We start from the raw sequence: 24,158 nt of genomic DNA on the forward strand, positions 1-24,158 counted from the left end.
GAAAAATCCCAAAACACTTCCAGCTCTGTGATCGAATTACATATAGTCAAAATAACTGTGCCCCTTTGTATCATCATTTAAAGTTATGCTTATTAACTACAGATTCATTTTAGAAGAGTTTCTTTATAATTAATAACTGTAATAATCACAAGCGGTAATTGGTGTTGGGAGGGTCACTTTGGAAATGTAATAGGATACAGAGTAAAGTTATATGTGATTACTTTTCTAAATTACTAATGAATGTTTTCAATTTTAATTATTTTCAAACATTTTAAGGCAGGCAAGGTTAACCCTCTGAAGTCTAAGGGTATTTTTGGGGCCTAGAGAAGTTTTATACGGGCCGCAGACATATGCCACAACCTGATATTTGTGCTTTTTTCAGTTGCTTATAAACATCTAAATGGCTAAAGTCTAATCTCACTGTAATCAGCACATACTGGGCTATAATATGTGAGCAGCATGTATGTACATGATTGTGTTTTTGAGAAAAAAAAATAAAAATCTATGCCTGGTTAGTGAAAAACTAAAAAAAAAAGTTAAATCACTTGAATAAGACCATAAAACGCATACAGAACATTGGTTCCCGGGACTTCTGAGAACTGAAGCTTGTAGCCTAGATTTTAAAACTAGGAGAAGCCATTGAATATAATAATTTTCATATGTAATTAATTACTTGTGCTTCAGAGAGAGCAGATGTAACACAATAAATGCAGTCATTGCTTTTAGAGATGGATGCCTGCTTTTTGGGAACGCAGTCACATAAGACAGTAACTATACAGAAATACTGAATCCACAGCAAGATGGCGCCAAGCATGGGAGCCTCTGTGGCATTGTCCACAATTGTTTTTATGTATTTGTTAGTTTGTCCTGTCTTCAGTTATATCTCTGCAATCAGTTTCACCAGAGACAAATTGCTGGACATTCGACAGTATACACCACCCGATATTTCACCGGTTTTCGATTCAAACGCTGTTGCTCTGTGTTTCATGGAAGCCTGGCTGAACGACGCCATTCCAGACAGCGCACTCCATCTGCCCAGCTTTCCGTTTTTCTGAGCACATCACGACACATAATCAATGGGGAAATTGTGCGGTGGAGAGGCATGCTTATACATCAATGAGAGGTTGTGTACAGATGTAACAGTGTTTACCTGTTAACCAGACCCCCAATTATGGGACTCACAGCTGAAAGTGCCCTACCTAACTTACCACACTGAATTTTTTTCTTCTTTTAATAATATAAAAATACATGAAATCAGTCCTGGAGCAATCTAGAAAAGTAATGGGTTGAAAGTCATGTCTCATGAGTTTCTATTTCAAATCTGAAGAAGATACCATAAAAATGAAATTCCTTCAACCATTTTTTCTGAGACTATGTCTAGTCCCCCCCCCCCTCCCCAAATATAAAAAAATAATATTTACCAACTGTATTGAATGGTTCTACAAGCTATTTCAGTCATTTAACATACCACTGCATAGTTTTTTTTTTATTATTATAAAACAATAGACTTATTTGAGCACTTGAAAAATACAATAAGAATTATTTAAGAAAGAAAAAGAAATAAGAAAAAAAAAACATCCTGAGACTGCTAGAAATGTAGCATTTACAATGAATTCTGGTCATATAGTCAATTCATGTGCTGATGGCCAGTTATAGAGATGGTAATCATAAAGTCAGAAATCACACTCTATTCATATAGACGGCGTTCACATTGATAGCTGTGATTAAACAGTAATAGTGTGCTGATTTGCACTCAAACATATAGTCGTCATGCAGATACAGGCACATTCAACATAAAACACACTCACATATAAAAAAAAAAAAAATTAAAAAGAAAATAATTAACAAAAAGGCGACTGCTAAGTTCTGCCTCCATGAGATCTGTCTCCATCACGAGCCGTCACGAGAGAGCGCCAAAATTAAAATAAACAATCATCCGCCTATCTTTCACTTTTTTTTAGTAAATAGTATCATTCTTTTTGTTACACTGTATGCTACAAAACCATGACGTTTTTTTTTTTTTTTTTTTACTACCAAGACGTAGTTTCTGAGTGTGAGTTATTCCATAACAGACACAAACAATACTGTCCCTGAAGAACTGAAACGTAAACAAAGGAATTATCATCCATATTACAACGGTATTGCTTCGTTGGCCTAAATGTGCTCCATGAGATTTTGTTCAGTGGACCATGGCCTTCCTAACTAAACCGGGATTAACAGCTGTGGATGTGTTTATGACTCGTTATTACGATGAATCTGGTATGTACTGCGTTTTGATTCTTCTTAGTTTGATGTGTACTGCTTACACACATTTATTAAATACATTCTTTATAAGCTTTCCATTGAAAAACAGTGATCTGTCGTCGGTGTATGAGGCTTAGATCTTTATAATGATATAGTTTGTCAAGATTAAATTTGTCCTGTTTCATTTAATCTATTCGTAAACATTGACATTTAATCTATTCGTAAACTCATTGCAAACAATGAGAGTTCAGTGCACCCGCATCTGGGTGCGGCTTAACAGGTTGAAGAAGATGTGCTGTTCAGATCTAGAAGTGCTCTTCATTAACTGTAAGCCTTTCTACTCTCAGCGGGAGTTTCACACGTTCATTCTGGTTTGTGTTTACATTTGTCCGCAAGCGCACGTGAGCTCAGCTATACAAACACTCGCTGATCAGATCACAGACACAGAACAACAACACCCAGACTCTGTTTTTATCATTCTTAGGGACATTAATAATGCAAATCTTTCCAGTGAACTGCCAAAATACAGACAGCATGTTACATGTCCCATCAGAGACCAGTTACATCACAATAAAGAATGTATATCCCTCAGCTTTGGGCTACTCTGATCACTGTTGGTTCATATTATACCGACCTACAGGCAGAAACTGGAATCAGCTAAACCTGTATTAAGGACTGTAAAAAAAATAAAAAAATAAAAAAAAAAGGACTAATGAAGCAGAGAAGGATTTACAAGATTGTTTTGACCACATTTACTGAAGTGTTTTTGAAGCTGCTGCCACTGATCTGGATGAGCTCAGAGAGACGGTAACATCATATATCATTTTATGTGAAGCTATATGCATTCCTACCAGGGCTTATTTAACTTACAACAATGACAAACCATGGTTCACTGCAAAACTCAGACAGCTCCATCAGGCCAAAAAAGATGTGTAAAGGAAGGGGGATAAAGTCCTGTATAAACAGGCTAAATACACACTGGAAAATGAGATTTGAGTGGCAAAACGGAATTATGCTGAAATACTAAGGACTCTGTTCACTTCCAGAGACTCAGCATCAGTGTGGAAAGGTCTGAAGGAGATCACCAACTACAACACCATCCCCCAGCAATGTGGAGAAGCAACAACTGGCAGACGATCTGAATGAGTTTTACTGCACGTTTTAAAAAACCACCAACACCCGCCCTGAACACCACCTCCACACAACCATTCACACCTCCTGCAACCCCCTCTCAAAAGAGTGAAGGTGAGGTGTGCCAGGTCTTCAGGAAGCAGAAAAGAGAAAAAGCACCAGGCCCAGACGGTGTTACCCCAGCCTGTCTGATTAAAATTAGAACAGATTAATTCAGCTATGAATATTATGATTTAAACTGTATGCGCTAAAGCATATTGTGAACAGCCTGAATGGCGGCATTTATGTGAACATAAATTTTAACGCCTGAATTTATAACAATAACTGATTTCATATTTTTATTAAAAAAAAAATAATTAGCATGTCCACAAGCTCGGGAAGAAGACGGGAGCGCAATCTGTTCACAATTAGTCCAGCCGCAGAGAACACCCTTTCTGCTGTTGCAGCCATTATAATAGTTTAGTTTTGGTTTTTAAAGGCTAAGTGGTCAAAATTCGTTTCAATTCTTTATCAATTTAATTCGGAAATATGATTTATATAAACTTGATAAATTCAAGTTTGTTTGTTTTTCAAATAGCCTACATCGCGGGCAGCGCAAGACAGTGAGTTGAGGATTTTTGATCAGTTTATCCTTCTCAAATAAATAAATAAATAAGATTAGCGTCATAAGATTTTAGGAATGAAGTAAAAATTATGATAATAAAATCATGTTACATTGCCTGAAGTAAAAGTGAATAGATTACACCTGTATACTATAAAAAGTTAGCTATGCGGCACCTGTCATTCTTCACATTTAACACGAAAAACAGAAATAAGCTTACTGAGAATTTTATAAACTAAATTTTTTTTCGCGTTTTTATTAAATTGTTCTGTTTTTTTTTTTTTTTTTACATGCACTCAAATATTTATTTTTATTTATTTATTTTGTGCTGAAAATATTAATCAGGAAAATATAATTGAATCACATGCTGTTATTGTTTGTATTTTATCTTAAAATTGACAGAAGGCTGAGGCTTTGTGTTGTAATAAAAAAGTAACAAAGCCCAAAGCTTATTGCGATTAAAGGGTTACATATTATTTCCAAACATTTATACCATAATTAAAAGCTTGTGAATAGTCCTGGAATAGTCACATAACTTTACTTACTTCAGAAAAATCAACATAAGAGTAAAAAAAAATTTATATATGGGCGGTAAATGTTTATGGTTATCAACCAGTGGAATATTACATTTTATTATTTTGACAAATAACAAATAATTTTAATGCAGCTAGCTTGTAATCACGACTTAATACGTGGGAAACAGGAAGTTTCTCGCTCAGCACAGTTGAGTGCATCGTTTTGTTAACTTTAACTTTGTGGTTTATTATTCTGAGTCGTTAGGGATGCGCAGAAACAGAAGACCCTCTCACAACATATTGCTTTATAAATCCATTACGTTTGCCGCTCAGAAATTTTCACGTAATCATGCTGGACGTATCAGTAGTTCCTGCTCCGGCAAGGTTATCGCTCACACTGCATATGTACCACACCCTAATTAAACTGAACCGCGCTCTGGCCCACCTCTTCACACCAACCGCGTCCGAGAGCGGCACGGAGCAATCACTTTAGTCAACCCAACTGGGCTTTGGGGATCAGACGTGCTCAGGCACGGTTCACATCCTTAGAAAATAATCGCACAGTCTAATCGATATTCTGTAATTAAATCGACTAATCAAATATTCGAAAATCATGACCCATCCCTACTAGTTACTCCCCAAAACTGTTCATAAAATAAACAGCTGCTTTCTTTCTAGTCTATACTTACTCTACAGTACATTACTTACTGTCCAATATTCTCCAAAAGATGAATCTTAAAACAGCAGATGTGTGAACAACACAGTTTTAATTGTATATTAATGCAAAAGAGTTCCATTACTTAGAAACAGAATATTTCAGTTAGGTTATTGAATTCCATTACAAGGCAGAATAATTATTTATTGCGTTTATTAATAAGTCACAATGATTCAAATTCAAAATATTTCACAAACAAGAAGACTGCGAGAAGAATATCTGATCAGTTTTTAAATGGCCAGTATTTCTTATTCCGAGCACATCATTTCAAATAGAACAGTGTGGCAATTATTGCATTTTGAACGTGATTAGTTGAATTTTAGATAGCATATTTAACATGCAAGACTTCAGAGACAAAGGGAGTGAACAATGAGGAAGGACATACTGATGGAGAATTCACACTGCGCTTTGGCAGAAAGGTTTCATATACAACATTGAAGTAATTGCTGTCAGCCCAAGACGGTGCAATGGGAATACTGCCAGAGGCAAATAGAGTACAGTAGGTGTTCCAATTTAAAGACTCACTCAGTATGGGTTCGAGTGGGGGAATAGGAAAATTAACATATTAGCTGGCATATGGTTGTGATGAATACCTAATGGCTACAGAAATGCAGTGCATTTTTATCTATAATGATGAGAAAATGACCAGGTCAAACATAAGTTCCAACTATTTGCCTTAATTTGGCAATGACATGTTATTGGAATTAAAAGGGATGGTTCACCCTAAAATGCAAAAAGTCTTCAATTACTTACTCTTATGTCATTTTAAGCAGTGGGAAGTTCTGCTTTGGAAGAAAGTCTAGCAAGTTTGGAGCGACATGAGGGTGAGTAAATAATGACAGAACTGTTCCTCCAACTTGGTCTACTGTGGGTTCTGCTTTTCTAAGCCTCTTAGCGCTTTTGCATTGTCTCTTTGTTTTCAGAGATGAATTAGTCTAAATAGGCAAATACTGCAATGATTATTCATAAACAGAAAGCATCTTTAAAAGCTTTAAGAATTTTACATGAATATTCCGTTGTGTGAGATAAGGACATGTTAATGCTTGATTATGGGCAAACAAAAGTGCTGATGAGGTGAACTAATTATGGAAGCATAATTCCATCCCACATTATTAATTACCAAGATATGACCTGGGCACACAATTCAAGAACAGACACAAACACACACACACACACTTATAAACTTCCATAGTTCCAGAACAGTAAACTTGAGTGGTTGAAATTAGACATTAGAGCAAAGAAACATTAAGGATATGCAGCATATTACAAATAAATACTGCTGTCGATTTAATGTAATTCTATCATATAAGTGCTTTGAAACACGCAGTGGAAAGAACAAGGATATTAAAAGATTTTTAAAGGTGGCATTCAAGGTGCTCAGGAAAACATTGAGTGGCATTCAATGACTAAATGAGATGTGCCTCAATGGCTACGTTTAAAGGCACCCAAATAATCTGTTTGTAATCTGATAATTGGCTCAATCGGATTGAAAAGCCTTCATGTAAACACCTTAATCTGATTGAGCTTGATCGGAATGACATTTCGATCAGATTGAAGGGGGTGGTTTATTCCTCTTCTAATATGATTGAGAGTGCATGTGATCACTCGATTGGATTATTTTGGGCGTGGGGAGGGGCTTTTTTTTTCGTGATAAATTTGAGCAGCACAGCACAGCGGTTAAGGACTATATGTATATTTATCCATAAATGGATAAAAATAAAGTCTACTGTTAAAAACAACCATGCAGGAGAGTGGTTATTATGTGCAAACACAGTGCGAAATCAGTGCTCAATTTGTAAATTGTGAGGTCCCGGAGTAAAGCGGGGTTACGGATCCGGCATGTGATTACAGGAGGAAGAGGTAACAGAGCATTCGCGCAATCACACTCTGCTGAACCAGTTTAAATGATTTTAAGAGCGTGTACCAGTTGCATTTAGTCTGTAAGGACATGAATAACATGTAAATGCCATGCGATTTTAAAACAACAATTTCCAGGACTAAAAACGTTTTGAAAAAGCTGTGGAATTGTATTTTTCAAATCTCTGTGTAACCGAGTTATATTCATTTAATCAGGTCCTAAATTTTATTTAAAACATACAAAAGTATTTTGGCTAGATGGCAAAAAACTTACTTCTCCAGTTGACAAACACACACTGACAATAGCCTTTACATACATAATGTTTGAGTAAAGAAAATGCTGTACTAATTCAAAAAGTTATTTGTTTACCCTTGCTTTGCGGATAAGCGGAGATCTGTCTACTTCAGGCTGTGCGCGCGCGTCAATCTGAGTGAAGGAGCGTGAAGTGCCGAGGTTTTGCAAGAGATTGAGGATCCAATGGCTTTACGAAGTTTTACAAGCTCCTTTAAATACTTATCATTGTTTAAATATTTATAAAACCCTGTGATTTAAAATAATAATAACGAATTATAATAGAGATATTAATTTTGGATAATTTGTCACGGCACATATCTGGCTATTCTCTGTCTGCCATACGGAAACGCCACCCCTGGAGGAGAGGGATCTGCCAAAATGAGGTGTAGGATCGGATTTCGGAGGTGCCGGATTCGGCCTGTTCCAGCACAAATTAAGCCCTGTGCGAACCTCTATATTTGTGCAGTGAAAAAAATGCAAAAAAAATAAAATAAAATCAATTCCGATTTGAAGCTTGTAAAATATAAACGTAAGCAATAACCCGAATTAATTCAGTCCAATTGAACAAAAAGATGTGCATGTACATGCAGCCACTGTGTACAAACACTGAAAGTTAAAGACGTTTTCAGTGATTCACACAATAATAATGACTTGAATGGGTATTTCACCACTGGAAAAAGGGGCTTTCAAATAAAACCTGGCTGCCTACGCTGCTGAGAGGAGAAAAAGAAGAAGAAGAAGAAGAAGAAGAAGAATCACAAATATGGAGAGAGCAACACAACGGAAAACCTAAACAACCCACAGTATGTGTTAGTAGCCTCCATTTAAAAAAAAAAAAGATTGATAACAAATGGTGTTTTGAGTGAACTAGAGAAGAAAAACAAATTATGAAATAATCAGCCATTCTGACAGTTAATTGGTTGCTACGCTAAGCTAACTGCGTTATTATAGTAAACATGAAAATATAAAGCAAACAAATACTAATAAAAGTTTACTAAAAAAGTACTATTCATTTTTTAATAATATATACTGCATAAATAATTATAATGAATTTCTCCAGTACTGTCCACCAAATTTGATATATTTCCATTAAGCTTGTCGCTATTCAAATATGATTTATCTGAATTATAAATATGTATACTGTATTCCTCCTAAACTGTCCACCAACTGTTATCTTTTTTTTTCTTTTCTTTTTTTCTCCAAGCTTGTCACGATTCTAACACATTATTTTCTAAAGGACTATACAAATATTTATAACAAATTTTCCTGCGTGGACCTTCACATTTCCAGGTTTCTCGGCAGGCTGAAGTTGTCTTAGTTGGGTAAACATCTATAGTGTTGAATGGGAAACTACATCAAATATATGTCTGACGGAACCATTTGCTCAAATAACAAAAGAAAAACTCCACGATCGATAACAGAAATCAATAATGGCAGTTTACCTTTAATCCTACAAACACTGCAATAAAAATTAAAAAAAAAAATTGTGTAATTTGATGCAAAGGTTATACAAAAAAAAATATGAATGCACATATAATATGAAAAATTGTCCAGCAACTTTTCAACCTTTTTTTTTTTCACTAAGCTTGTCATTTTGCAATTGCCATTTCTGTGCAGCAATGTATGCTTTAGAACTTATTAATGAGTTATTCATTTGATTACTTGTTTGCTTGCAGAGACAAATAAAAAACCATAAATGCTTTTATATTTATTGTTAAGTATAAGTTAAAGCTAAATTTCAACTGAAATTTCGAAGGGAGATCTTCAGCCCAAAAATTTGGAAAAAAAAACACGGTATCTTCGAAGGCATCATAATTACTGGAACAGTCTTCCAGTCGAAAGCGTGTCTATGCTGCTTCTGTAGGCAGCTCACTAGGATTTGGAATGCAGCCTAGATTTTAGAAGGGCCCCTGTGTTGTGTTACACAATGCTGTGTTACAAAGGTGTTGTATGATGAGAGAGCCGTGTAACTTAGGTGAAGCGTTGGGTGTTTGAAATGTGAAAAACAAACTTGAGTCTCACCCAGAGTAGTTGAAGAGTCTGCTGTCCCAGAGGCTGTGTTCTCCACGGGCCCCGCTGTGGAAGAAACAGGAGTCAGAGCCGTCAAATCTGTTCAGCCCGTCCTCTGTGTTTTTGGATGCGTGGCTGTGCACCACATCGAGCAGGACGATGATACCCAGAGAGTGAGCCACGTCAATCAGCTCCTTGAGTTCCTCTGGGGTGCCGTAACGACTGGAGAGGAGAACAGATGAAGACAGATATCAGAGCAGTCTGGGCAGAGGTTGTCTGGCAAGCTCTTCGTCTTGGGTTAAGCTTGAAACTAGCAGCAGTCTGATTGTTAAGACCAATTCTTTCAAATGTTTAGAGATATCTTTCTAAGTTTATCGCAAAATGCACTGATTTCGGAATCCAGAACATCATCTTGCTGCAATATGAGCTAAAGAAAATGTAATTGTGTAACATTGCTGGAATCGCCTTCACAGTTAGAGCTAATGATGCCTGACGATTGCAAACTGTGATTAAAAAGGTTTTGTTCACGTTATGAACAGTGTAAGATAAATACACACAAAACTTAGAAGCCATTTGTTCTGAACTTAAGTTAAGAATAAACATAAAATGGATAATAAAATAGGCTCCATTTTTTTTCCCAATCCATCTCCAATCCAATTTTGATCTCTCCAACACAAATCTTTAATGTTTCTTTTGTTCGATCTGTATAAAGGCAGAAAGACTAAATAAATGAATAAAGAGAAAATATAGGCCCATTTGATTTCTTTTATAGCTTTGAAAGCTTTAAAAAAAAGACATAAAAACATTTTAAAAGACATGAATAATAATATTAAATTTTTAAATAATTTCAAATATATTTATTAAAAAACTTCGGTCTTTAGCCCACATAATATAATAAAAAATATTTACAAAACATCAGCAATTATAGTGGCACAGTGGCCATTCTTCATGGATCGACCTCTTGGGATTCAAACCTACAACCTTCTGGATACCATCCCAGTTCTGCCACACTACGTATGTGTGCATGTGTCCATCTCAGAAAAATCCCCTCTACACAACAGTTGTGTTTAGCATTGCCAGCAGAACGACATGTGCAAATACATCAACCGTGCCGCCCAATTGCCGTGTAAAAACAAACAAAAATGGCTGTAAATAGAAATCAATCTCAGATCGTTTACACCGTCATGGCGGCTGAGCAGAGGTCAAAGCCTCCATTCGGTGTGATGTACTGCTCCTTGAGGAACAAAGGGCAAGAGCGGTGCGTTTCCATCAGCGCTTCCTCACGTATCTCCTCAGTGTAATTGCTCCAAGAAGCTTCATCTGTCCTCCAGCTATCATCATATCGCTTTCCCCCGGAAAACGTGATGCAGGGTGACAACAATACCCCTCCCCTCGGCCTCCACCCCCTTCCCAGCATCCAGACCTTGCACTTTTTAAACGGCTCAGGGAGATCAATCATGGGTGAAATTACTCTGTATACATTATACTCGCGCTATAGGCTGTCTTCAGCACTAGCCGGTAAGGGCAAGCGACAGAATAAAGCACATAAATAAAGAATTCCTGCCTGTCTTCCTTTATCTGAGGTCTCTACCTCTCCACAGGATTAACTGCAAATGTGTTTACAGGGAGATTATCGGCCACGTTAGAGGAGCCTCTCTGTGATTTGGGGCCACAGATGTGGGACAGAGTCTTATGGTGTATGTGTGCGCCTATTGTTTTCATTAAGGGGGTTACATTTATCTCATTTTGAACATTAAGAATATACAAATGAGTGAATTGTACCATGTTAAGGGCCTAAGGGCAGCATCCTTTTCATTGAGGGTCAACAAGTGCATCAAAGAGTTGGTTTTCAGGGTGACTTTTTTTAACTTTGACTCACAAGAGTTCCTGCCTAGTAATCCAGATCAATCACTTATTAAGTTACTTGATGGTTACTACAGCTGTCTTCAGAGGGATTCACCAAGAATATGTTTTTAGATTTACAAATTTGAGATGCAGGCAGAGTTGATCATACGCAAAATACGCAAGCTGTCTAGGGCCCCAAAAAACCCAGGGGGCCCCCTTGCTCTCAAAGATTATTTAAAAGTGTCATAGGATGTTTTTTTTAAAGATCATTATTTGGTGTATTTGGTGTAACACGAAAAAAAAAAAAAATTTTTTTTTCAAATACTGTACATTATTGTAGGTCATCTATGCCCCGCCTCTCTCAAATGTGACATTTTCTACAAAGTCCCTCCTTCTGACAAGCGCAGTCTGCTCTGATTGGCCAACTGACCCAGAGCATTGTGATTGGCCGATCACTGCAAGCACTCGTCGAAATGTAACATCTTGTTCCATAATCACAAGCTTAATCTTTCATAATAAATGTAAAGACAGATAATAATATCCTTAGTTTTACCATCAGTTCAAGCCCGAAAGGGGAACATGGTCACGTGACAGACACAGTTATGAGGCTTGTATGTGTTTGAAGTTCACAAGCCATGGATGGTTAAGACAACTAACTCCACTGTGTGACCCTTTCTCGATCACACACACACGCGATGTGTTAACACCCAAAAAAGCATATCTGGTTGCACTCTTGCTTGTTTGATATTGTTCAACCATATATTATGATATAAAAACATGACAAAAACCCATGCTGGGCATTTTTTGCCCTCATATCCTGATCATCAGAGGCATTTAACTGCATTCTAATTGACTCATCAAATGGTCAGATGTGCCTTGCATCATGTTCACCAGCAACAGCATTAGATGACATCAAAATTTCAATGTGTTATTTTATTTTTTTCTATAATTTACCACAAAAAAATTAAAAAATTAAAAATTAAGTGCTAAATCAACAGGCCTAACAAAATGCAAAGCATCCTGTTCATTTTGCACTGTTGAATAAACAATTTCCCTTGAAATCTGCAAGATTTTAGTAGCCACTATAGATTAATAGCTAGATGCATATAGTGTGGTAAACGTTAAAACTATATGCACTACAAAACACTTGTATTTATGATTACGATTAAGGCTGTCACGATTCCTTGAATCAATTTGTGTATCGAAAATAAAAAAACATGTCAAGTAACTGGCAAAATACCAGAAGTGGCGCATTCCACGGTCGAGAATCCATGAAATGAATTATAAATCATTTTCCTAGGCTCCATGATATGTTAAAAAATATAAATATATATATAAAAAAAATAGTAATAATAAATCATAATGATATTGTGAATTCACCAACACTGAAATTCAATTCAATAAAATCTATGCAATGCAGGTTTAATATATGCACTTTAATTATTTACATGTGTGTTGGTTACATATGCACATATCAGAGTAGCTCTGTTCACAGTAAATGCTGCACACAAACTGTTATCATTTACATGTGTGGAACATCTCAAACTCTACCTGTGCATATTCCTGCGAGTTTGGGTTTATTATAACATTCTACTGAGAAAGCAGCATGTGCCATTTTATCTGATCATTTATAAACCTACGCAAACACAGGAGAATACGCGAGTGTCGCAATTTCAAAATAAAAGTTTAAACCCTCTGTAATGATAAAAACTCCATCATCGTCGGGAAGGAGGAGGCGGGAACCGGCGCAGAATCAAAATGAAACTTTAATGACAAAAATAAACACAAAACAGCGTTAACAGCACAAAATAAAAAGCAAACATAAAATAATGGCCCAGGCCTGTTCCTCTCTCGTCCTTCATGGTCGTCGCTCCAGTTTTATATCCTTCCATCTCCTACGTGGGACTCGAGACCGGCGCTGGGGCGCAGGTGCAGCGCATCTCCAATCACTACACCCGGCCTCACTCCTCGTTCCCACGCCTCTCGGCCCCGCCCCACTCGCCACACCCTCATTCTGAGTTTAAACGTTTTGATGTCCACAAATTTTCAAGAAATGACAATGGCTGTATTTCTTTCGTAAAGACCTGGCCAAATATTAAATATTAAATGGTCATTTGAATTAAATGTCAATATGAAGCAAGGATTAGATCACAAAGTGTAAAAACAATCGTCAAGCTGTTAGCGCCCTCTGCAGGCATTTTTTTATATTACGTAATGTAGGCTAGCTCTGTTGTTTATAATACATTATGTAACCGTTTTGTTGCTTTTGATACTTTATTTTTTGCACTAATAATTATTAACTTATTGCTATTATATTTGTATTTTAGGTACTTTTAAAGCCTATTGTTCGCTTAGGTCTAATTATATTACTATAAAAAATATTTAATTATAATTATCAGATTACTATTAATCGTCAAAATAATCTACCAATTACTCGATTACCAAAATAATCATTAGTGACAGCCCTAATTACAATAATACATTAAAATAAAATATCAAAAGTTTATAATATCAAGCAGCATTAGTTTTCTTTACACAGAAAACTGGCAGAAGACACACCAGAAGAAAAAAATAAAAAAATAAAAATAAAAAAAAGGTAGAGAGATGGTTTTTTTTTACTTTTCAGATCGCTGAGTTTTGGGAAATGTTGTGTCATGCATGAGATGTTACAAAAGAAGCAAGACACGAATACGATGGTCAAACATGGTCAAACACAGCAGAATGCAAAAACACGTTCTGTGTGAATGGCCTCTAGACAGAAGACAAGATTCAAGATTTAATTTGTCACATACAAAGTTATATACAGAATACCACCTGCAGTCAAATGTAAATCATGTCCAATCCATATACAGTGCGTATATGAAAATGCATATATTTTATTAAGGAAATGCATGAACATAGAAATAATAATGAAAGACAAAAACAAACCTGAAGCAGTGGAAAGAGTGAATACAACTGAATTGAGACATAATAATTATTCAATTGTCCAAGGAATGTGACAAAATTAAGCAAAAAATTACTGCAAGGCATTTCACTAGTTTTGTAACTTGGTTACTCAAAAAAAAAAAAAAAAAAAAAAAAAAAAAAAGAAAATGTTAAAATAATAAAAAATTGTCCAGTTTCAGACAGATTTACCTTGATGCTGCGAAGAAACTGGTCACCTGGTAACCGAAGCTAGCATAGTATGCATGCTCCATGATTGCCATCAGCTGAATACAGTTATAACCTGTGTGTATGACAGTAAAGAGAGCAGTGCTTATTAACAGATCCTTGCTTTCATTTTTCATTCACACAGTTCATTTTGTGTGTTCATCACATAAAGCTGTTATATTGCTTCTAAAAACACGTACTGTAATACAGTACATCGCAAAAAAATCTCCAGCAGGTTATAAATAAAGTACATGAACAATGCAGTGCTAATTGAGATAGCATTTGTTACAGCATAGAAACAATTCTGCCTTATTAGGAGATAAAAAGTGTTTGTAGTATATAAACAAATCATTATTATTTGTTATTGTCCAGCAGTTATAGATTTCTAAGACATTTAAAAGCTAGAAATTAGAGAAAAATTAAAGTTGCATATGGTATCCACTACCAGTCAAAAGTTTTTGAACAGTAAGCTTGTTAATGTTTTTTAAAGAAGTCTCGCCTGCATTAATTAGATCCAAATACTGCAAATCAGTTAAATTTTGAAATATTTTTACAAGCCTATTTAAAATAGCTGTTTCCTATTTTAATACATTTCAAAATGTTATTTATTGAGATTCCAAAGCTGAATTATTTTGCATCATTAGCCTGAACGCACTGTAAGTCGCTTTGTATAAAAGCGTCTGTTAAATGCATAAATTTAATTTTAATTTAATTTTTAAATTTAAATTACTCCAGTCACGCGATCCTTCAGAAATTATTCTGATATTCTGATTTGCTGCTAAAAAAAAAAGAAAAGAAAAGAAAAAAAACTCTGATTATGATAATGTTGAAAACAGCTGAGTAGAATTTTTTCAGGCTTCTTTGATGTATTAAAGTATTAATTTTTATACTTTTTTTAACGAGAAAAAAAAATTATATATATATGAAGAGTTCAGATGCAAAAGCCTCTAAGCGCCATCTGAAATGTTCACCTAAAATTAGGATTTTTATCAAGCTTCTATGCTTAGGTTGAGTCATTTTACTTTAATGGCTGGAGACCATAGGAGGAAACTTCTGTCTCTTGAAAAAAGAAACAAACAAAAAAACGTGGTTACACACATAACACATAAGACACTCTTTTCCACCAACTGCTGGCGTATTTGTGTAATATGAAGAAATGGTCTCTGAACGAATCAGTGAATGAATCATTTTGGTGAACGAACTGAAAATCAACAAATCTCTTGAAAGAATCAAAATTTCCACCACTAAATTCCATGCAACATAAATGGATTTTTTACAAATTTTGTTTTTAGTGACCCGCCCCAATCCGCCCCGCAATAAAGTGCCAATTTTTTAACCCGCCCTAACCTGACCCGTGGGTTACCCGCAGGTTATGAGACGACCCGCACATCACTATTTTGTGCCAAAGTCCATTTATGCAGTTCACGTTTAAAGAATGTGCATACCAGTACAAGTCCTTGTCTCCCCGTGTCTTCACAATAGTTGTGGAGGGGACTCTTGTCCCCCTCAGAGTGCAGGGTGTTGGCATCTTCAACTATCTCAACAACTGGCATATACTAGCAGTCTCATGAGCAGTTGTGTGAGCACAGGGACCTGTTGCACCGGTATCTCAGCCAGTTGGGTCTTTGGGTCAACTGGGAAAAGAGCAAACTCTCCTCAACGTAGAAGATCTCTTTTCTCGGAATGGAGTTGGACAGTATGCCTCACTGAGGAACATGCGCGGTCGGTGCTGGGCATATGGTAAATGTTAAATGGACTGCATTTACATAGCGCTTTCAACAGACCCCGTGGCCATCCTAAGCGCTTTACAAGTTGCCTCACATTCACCGATTCACTCACTCATTCATACACTGACTGCGGTGTCAGCCACTCAAGGTGCCATCCAGCTCATCTGGATCAGCTGGGGTTAGGTGTCTTGCTTAAGGACAGCTCGACACTTGGTCAGGTGGAGCCGGGGATTGAACCACCAACCTTCCAGTTTGTAAACAACCTACATGAACCAGAGCCACTGCCACCCCTTGATATGCTCCCAGGAGCATGGAGACTCCTCCCCAGACAGTCTAGCTGATTTGGATGTTACGGAGCTGCTCTGGTAGACCTGACTGCCTTTCCAGAAAATGCTCACTGCCAGGCACACAGCTGGCTTTGCAGGGCCTGCACAAGTATACGTTTTCCCCAGTGAGCATTCTCACACATATGCTGTGCAAGGTCAGTAAGAACAAGGAGAATGTCCTGCTTGTGGCGCTGTATTGTCCCACTTGGACCTGGTTCCCAGAACTAATGCTCCCTTCAGGGTTCAGGTGGTAAGCCTGCAAGCGCTGCCCCCAGAGGAGGCAGATCCAGCCCTAGCTTTGCTCTGTCCCATCCGAGCCTTGAGATGCTACATAGACCGGACACTCAAACTCTCTTTGTATGTCCAGAGGCCGGCAGAAGGGCAAGGCCATCTCTAAGTAGAGAATGACCCACTGCATTGTGGATGCTATCATCCTGGCTTATCAGGCACAGGGTGTGCACCCATTGCCTTTGGTTGGGATCCCATTTCGTCGGTCACCGATATGACATAGAGAGTAATGGACTGAAAGAAAATGTATCGGTTACATATGTAAGACTCGTTCCCTGAAAGAGAGAACGGAGACGTCACATCCCGTTGCCACAGCTGCTGTACCACCGCTGAGCGGCCGGTCACATTGCACCTGTTTATGCTCACGCTGTGATCAGCGGCAGCTGGATGCAATAATCGCATGCCAATGTGCATTGGCTTGATTAATTTACACTCGAGGCAGACTGGTCTCTCAAGTTCACAATTCGTCAGTCACCAACGTGACGTCTCCACATCCTCCTTCAGGGAAGAAGTGTTACACACGTAACGGAGACGTTTTTTTAGTTACAGCTGTGACATTTAGCTATACTAATTTCCCTGCAAAACCAAAACATGTGGCAGCAAAAAAAAAAGTACAAATTCTGCTGTTCTGCTGATGTTGTGTCATCCCCACAGCAGTGTGTGTACCAAATGCCCACATAGAGAATCATGGCTTCACATGATTTCAAAACAGCTGTTTTCATTAACAAGAGGATATTATACAACAATCAAGCAAAAATACTAAATTGTCAAGGCCACAAAAAATATTATCAGGAAAACACTACTCAGGTTGAACCCAATCAACCAAAGTACAATAGATACAGCTGCCATCCCAACATAACCCCCCCCCCTTCAGCTATGACCAGTAAGTGTCTACTACAGAAGCTGGTCTTTTATGTGAACACAAAGTGGCCACCCGGATTCCCCGTTTGAATGACTCATCAGGTCATACACAAGTCTTATTTGTCCAGATCAGCCACAAAACCAGCATTTCGGTTCCCCACGCAGGCTGTAGCTGAACTGACACGGCTTTGAATCTGTACTGGAAGAACTCAAGAGAGAGATCCAGGCTTGTCTCACATAGTTTTTTTTTTTTTTTTTGAGCAGAATGGTTTATTTATTTATCTATCTATCTAGCTATCTTCCTCGCCCCGCTTCAGAAAAGGTTTGGGGATTTTTGATGAGGTGTGACAGCGCCAGGGGCTCGTCTCAATGACGATGCATGAGCGAATGCGCGCACACACACACAGAGAGCACTTTTCGATATTTTTTAGATGCCAGAACCACAATTGTCTAGGGAAATGCAACTGGATACCACAAAACAATGAGAACTCAAGGAAGCAACAGATCCAATGCAACAACATACTGGTTTAGTGCATGGACATATGAATTAATTATTCTACCATAATATTTTATTTATTTGTTTTTACTCTGAATGGCATCGTAGGACTTTATGTGGGAAGACGGTCATTTTCAATCTAAACATGCAGGCATACATACTTCTGTATTGCCTACGAGAAAGAAAAAAGAAAGTATTTTTGTATATTTTTTTGAGTGTATGTGTGTGTTGGCTGTGTGAAGTCTGTGTAGCGGCCGCTAATCCCGGGCCGGGGACAGTTTGGAGACTTGACGTGAGGTTAACAAATGATGGACAACATCACTAGTACCTGAGGCAGGCGAACGAACCAGACTGGATTGTGTATCCCCAGGCTGGCGACCGAACCATGCAGTAGAGCTCAATTTCTCCGACACTTTGGCGATCGCACCCAGTCAGCCCATGCACAGATTCCAGCACAAAACAGCAACGACCTTCAGGTAGCGTGCGTCCCATTCCAATACAACCTACACGTATGTTTTGTTTTTACTTCCCTCCTCCTCTTCCGTTTCTAACTCACTTTTATATTAAATTTCCTTATTGATTTCCGCCCATTAGAAAAAGTGAAAAGCTGGCATGGATTTCTTCCAAATCGCCACATGTTATTATTAATTATCTGATAAGAGCTTTCCAAAAGATTCTCAGTACTTCCCAGTTGTTTATCACATAAATCTATATCTGAGCGAGAGTCCCCATTCACATTCATTAAATATATTTTTTTATTTTTTAAGTTTTATTGTGGCGAGTGGGGCGGGGCCGAGAGGCGTGGGAACGAGGAGTGAGGCCAGGTGTAGTGATTGGAGATGAGCTACACCTGAGCCCCACCGCTAGTATCGAGTCCCACGTAGGAGATGGAAGGATATAAAACTGGAGCGACGACCGTGAAGGACGAGAGAGGACCAGGCCTGGGACATTATTTTATGTTTTGGTTTTTATTTGTGCGCGTCAGTTGCCGTGAGGGGCTGACGCGCTGTTTTGTTTATTTTGAATATTAAAGTGGTTTTGATTGTGCGCCGGTTCCCGCCTCCTTCTTCCCGATGAATATGGAGATTTGTTTGAATCGTTACAGTGGTGCCGAAGCCCGGGAGAAGGAGGGACGCGCTGCTGAAGATCCCTCGCCGCTGTGGTGAATCCGCGGTGCCCTCGAGCTGGCGAGGTGTGTGCCGCCATGGACGCTCGAGGCGGTGGGCTGGAGCGAGTTGCCGGGGACGGGCGAGCTCGCTGCCGACCGCCCACGACAAGGAGGGGCGGCTGCCGTCCGTGAGGGAGCGGAGGAGTCGGCGCCGTTCGCCAGGGGGCCGGAGCCTGCCGCCTCCGTGACGGAATCCGGAGGGGCAGGGAACGGGGGACTCCTGCCGCTGCCCAAAATCGGAGGAGCCGTCGCCGTCCACCGGGCGGCGGAGGAGTGTCGTGCCGTCCGCCGAGGGCCGTCCAGTGCCACCGCCGGGCACCGCGGAGGAGATCACCCAGCCGGTGGAGGGCCGAGCAGCAGTGCGTCTGGGAACCGGATTTTTTTTTTTTTTTTTTCCTCTCTCCCCTCTCTCGTCCCTGTCGCTCCTCCTTCCATCTCCTTTTCTCTCGCCTCGTCTGTCCTACCCCCAGGTTCCCGCAGGTCCCCGTGAGCGGTCTCCCCCGGAGGGAAGGGGGGGGGGGGGGGGGGGAGTAGAGCGCAGTCTCGGGAGTACCCCCCGGCCTGCGAGGGGCGATGGGGGTATGTGGCGAGTGGGGCGGGGCCGAGAGGCGTGGGAACGAGGAGTGAGGCCAGGTGTAGTGATTGGAGATGAGCTACACCTGAGCCCCACCGCTAGTATCGAGTCCCACGTAGGAGATGGAAGGATATAAAACTGGAGCGACGACCGTGAAGGACGAGAGAGGACCAGGCCTGGGACATTATTTTATGTTTTGGTTTTTATTTGTGCGCGTCAGTTGCCGTGAGGGGCTGACGCGCTGTTTTGTTTATTTTGAATATTAAAGTGGTTTTGATTGTGCGCCGGTTCCCGCCTCCTTCTTCCCGATGAATATGGAGATTTGTTTGAATCGTTACATTTATGTTTAAAGAATTTTCTTTAAATTTGGCAAACTAACTCTCTAACGGTCACATCACCACTGTCACTATAATCCACAGGCTCTCCCATGTCTGGTAAACACTTGAAAATACCCCCTGCACCTCTAAAACACATCGGCACACTCAAACACCCCTCTCTCCAGCCCTCATCCACGACAGCACTAATGAACACTCAACATGGCAGCTTTAGCCCGTAAACAGGGTGTTGACCTGCACAAAGGGGCTTGGTTGAGAGAGCAGCCTCCACAGAACACTGGCACCGAGGCCAGGGGCTCATCATCAATGCAGCAGGTCTGTCAGGATAAGCACCACTGCAGCTCAGATACTTTGTTATGAAGGAGGAATGTTGGCAAGTAGAACATAACCTCTCTCCAGGCTAAAAATAATGCTGGGATTCTTATTAAAAATATAGTGTGATGGTAACACTTTGATATATACTATTGTTCAAAATGATACTCCAAGGTATATTATGGTACTGTCATGGTGTATCTCCAAAAAACATGAAACTGCTCCACCATAGTATTTCAGTACTTCTCTGTAATGCATCAAAAAGAATAAAGTGCTTTACAGGACAGCTAGTGATGACGCCCATTGTGCTTTTTGTTAGTAATTACCTTCGGTAAAACAATGATTTGACGAAAGAAAGAATATTAAAACTTGTGCCAAATTCTAAACTGAAAATAATATTTTGTTTCAAAAGGGCACAGAGAAAAATACCAACGTTGAATCGTTCAAGGGACACACTCTTGCGCGGTTTAAGTCATTTGTTTTAAGAAATGTTTAAAGCCTTTGTAAAACTGTCAAAGAAAAAAAAAGTAGGGTAAAAATACCCTCAAACTAAATAAAGCAATAAAATAAATTATAAAAAACTATGGATATAGTAATTTGTTTGAATAAAAAATGCTAAGGCAACGCTAAAAATAAATAAATGAATAAATATATAAAACCAACATAAAACCAATGCAAAAAACAACACACATCACAACACAAAGTAATAAAATAAGCTGTTTTTAGTCAAACTAGTCATGATAAAACTACTTTGAACCAAAGTCTATCAAGTATAAATTCTAATTACGCCAACATTTTGTGTTAGAGACGTGGTCTCTTACCAAGATCTTTGATCCTAGGCAGCACGTTGTGTGTAAAGTTGCTGTAGGATGCCACTTTGCCCTCCGGAGAAGCAATGCCAACGTGGGACTCGTATATCCGTAAGCTCCTGGGCTTCTGTGGACGAGGGTTCTTGTGCTGGCACAGAAACAGCAGGGAAATATCTCTGGAATAATTCTTCATCCAAATTTAACATCACAGTGCATGCCAATACAACTGAAGATAAGATGCAGGCGCTGAACAGAGCTGACAGGAGCTAATTTGGGGAATCTCAGCAAATCATGACTCATGACTGGAGGACATTAACGGGCATATATAATTCATAGTCTGAGGAGATGATGTTCACAGGCTTGACTTGACATTAAAGCAAAATTACTCTAAGTAGAAAGCAATGAAATGGCTCATGTATTCATAAATATGTTTTCTTTATCCTCCTGTTTTCAGAAACAGTTTGCTTTGCTTGGAAACTGCATGCCCTAACTAGAGTAGTTTTATGAAAGCGAATTTCTTCCATGGAATAAAAAATAAACAAACAAACAAACATACATACACACATTTTTTTTTTTTTTTTTTAAGGTTATTGCATAATTTTATCTCACAATTATCTCACTCTTTGGGATATGGGATTGTATATTTACAACTGTGGGAATCAGAATTGCAAGGCGTAAACTGAATACCAAAAAAAAAAAAAAAATGCAAGATGTCAGCAAACTCAAAAATCTGAGAAAAATGCCAAAATTGTGCAATGTAAAAATCTTAGAATTCTGACGGGGAAAAAAAGTTACAATTGTGGTATGTAATCTCAGAATTCAGAGGAAATGCCAGAACTGCAAGTTGTACAATTAGATTTCTCCTAAAAAAAAAAGTTAAGAATTCCAGAATGTAAACTTAGAATAAAAAAGGTCAGAACTGCGAGACGTAAACTTAGAAGTACAAGAAAAATAAAATAAAACCGCAAAATGTAAACTCAGAATTACAAAAATAATAATAATAATAATAATTCTGGATTGCAAGAGGTAAACTCAAAAATTCAGAGAAGAATGCCAAAATGTAAACTTAGAATTCTATTTAAATAAATAAAAAAAAAAAAATGTACAGTGGGAGGTAAACTTAAAATTCTAAGGAAAAGGCCAGAATTACAAGACGTAAATTTAGAATTCTGAAATAATCACTTACAATGTAAGGTTGAGGAGGGTCCCAATGTACCCAATCATAGATGACGGACTTCTCATGCCTGGCCACATACTTTGCCCAAGGTGAGAATCGGTACAGGCGCTCTCCTGCTCTGGTGTGAACAACCACCTGGGAAGAGAGACAAATGAGGGATGTAACGGCAAGGGCACAGAGAGAGGGTCGGGACGTAGGCACAAGCAAAGAGGTAAGAGAAAATGTGTTTACAGCTGCCAGAGAGCAGGGATAAAGGGCCAATCTCATGCAGAAAGGTCACATGGTACAAGCAAAGAGGACATTTGAGTTCAGTCTGACCACTGGAGGTGAAAGAAGTCTTATAAAAAATGTAAAAAAAAAAAAAAAAAGACTTCTGAAATTATTAAATTGGGTTTCCAAAAAAAATTAAAAAAAATTATAATTTTATATATATATATTCTGAGGCAACAAGCCGCTTCTGAATGGTATAAGAGTATTTTTAAAGAGAGAGCTGCATGATTATTAAAGTGATAACCACTTATTATTAAATGTGAAATGATTCTGGGAAACATTTGTGTTTACTTATATTTTTAGCTTGGTACTTGCTTTAGATATACAAACTTGAAAGAGTAAGATGAATAATAGATCAAACGCTTTCTGTTTTTACCCATATGCCCTAGATTACAACCATAGACAGGGAGGCCAGGAAAAATTACGTGGCAACTTGTGTTTGTGCCAGGTTTTAAAGCAACAACTCACTCAAAAAGAAAAGTTAAGCTTTGAATTTTGTGGAAAAATGTATGTTTTAATGTACGTAAATAAGCAGCCTGGACATTGTGCTAAATGGCTTTATTTCTGTTCCACGGAGAAAAAATAAATAAAAAAAGTCTGTAAAAAAGTGAGTTTGGAATGACGTGAGTGAGTAGATAACGGCTTAATTTTGATTTGTTATGTCAGGAAAGGTTTATTATGCCACACTGTGTTTTCTCATGGAGAAGAAGATTTCTAGAGCTGTCTAAAATAAAGCTATTACCCAGCACAAAAACACTGATCAGAAACGGAAAGAGTCATTTAATCCTTTGTGTACTATCGGCATTGTTATTTATAGCTTGAGCAAAACTATTCACTCGCAGATATTAAAAACTCATCATGTGTCTCCGATAAGAATACAGAAGCTTTCCTTTCTAAAGGGCATTCGAAGGCAGAGGTTGAATTTAATGTCAGAGTGTGTTTTTTCAATGATCTGTAGAGGAGTAGATGTGCGGGAGGGTTACAGGATCTTCAGACAGCAGGACTGAAAAGGGCTTGTAAATTCCTATTAATATAATCAAATTTAATATAATACATTTGGTAATATTAATTAACCAGTGTTACAAAAACTTTTAGAGTAATTATATTGACATTTCAATATAATGCAACATACAATGTCTTAACTTGAAAAACTTGTGTAAGACTAGACGGCCCTGGGAAATTTTAATTATATATTATGAAATAGAAGCCAAAAGTGTTGTGTTCGAGAAAATAAATGCACACAAAAATGATAGTTTCATTTATTTAAAAAAATATTAAATTATATTATATTATATTATATTATATTATATGATGATTTATAAGAAATATTTGTAAAATATCAATGCTAAAGACTGAATATATATATATTAAAACAGAAAACATTTATTTTAAACTTTAAAAACGTTACACAGTACTATTACTTTTATTGTATTGTAGATAAAATAAATACAG

At 38.1% G+C, this 24,158-nt stretch overlaps 1 protein-coding gene across 1 annotated transcript in view; it reads right to left on the reverse strand.

Moving 5' to 3' along the window:
- Window positions 1-24,158, reverse strand: part of LOC127972800 (1,4-alpha-glucan-branching enzyme) — a 163,257-nt gene that overhangs the window by 96,351 nt on the left and 42,748 nt on the right. Inside the window, exons 4-7 of the mRNA XM_052576588.1 lie at window positions 22,446-22,571; window positions 21,272-21,407; window positions 14,349-14,439; window positions 9,381-9,590 (exon numbers count right to left, since the gene is read on the reverse strand). Coding sequence (XP_052432548.1) covers window positions 9,381-9,590; window positions 14,349-14,439; window positions 21,272-21,407; window positions 22,446-22,571 — 563 coding nt within the window. The remainder of the gene's footprint in view (window positions 1-9,380; window positions 9,591-14,348; window positions 14,440-21,271; window positions 21,408-22,445; window positions 22,572-24,158) is intronic.

Source organism: Carassius gibelio, chromosome B15 (assembly GCF_023724105.1).
Source record: "Carassius gibelio isolate Cgi1373 ecotype wild population from Czech Republic chromosome B15, carGib1.2-hapl.c, whole genome shotgun sequence".
Lineage (NCBI taxonomy): Eukaryota > Metazoa > Chordata > Actinopteri > Cypriniformes > Cyprinidae > Carassius > Carassius gibelio.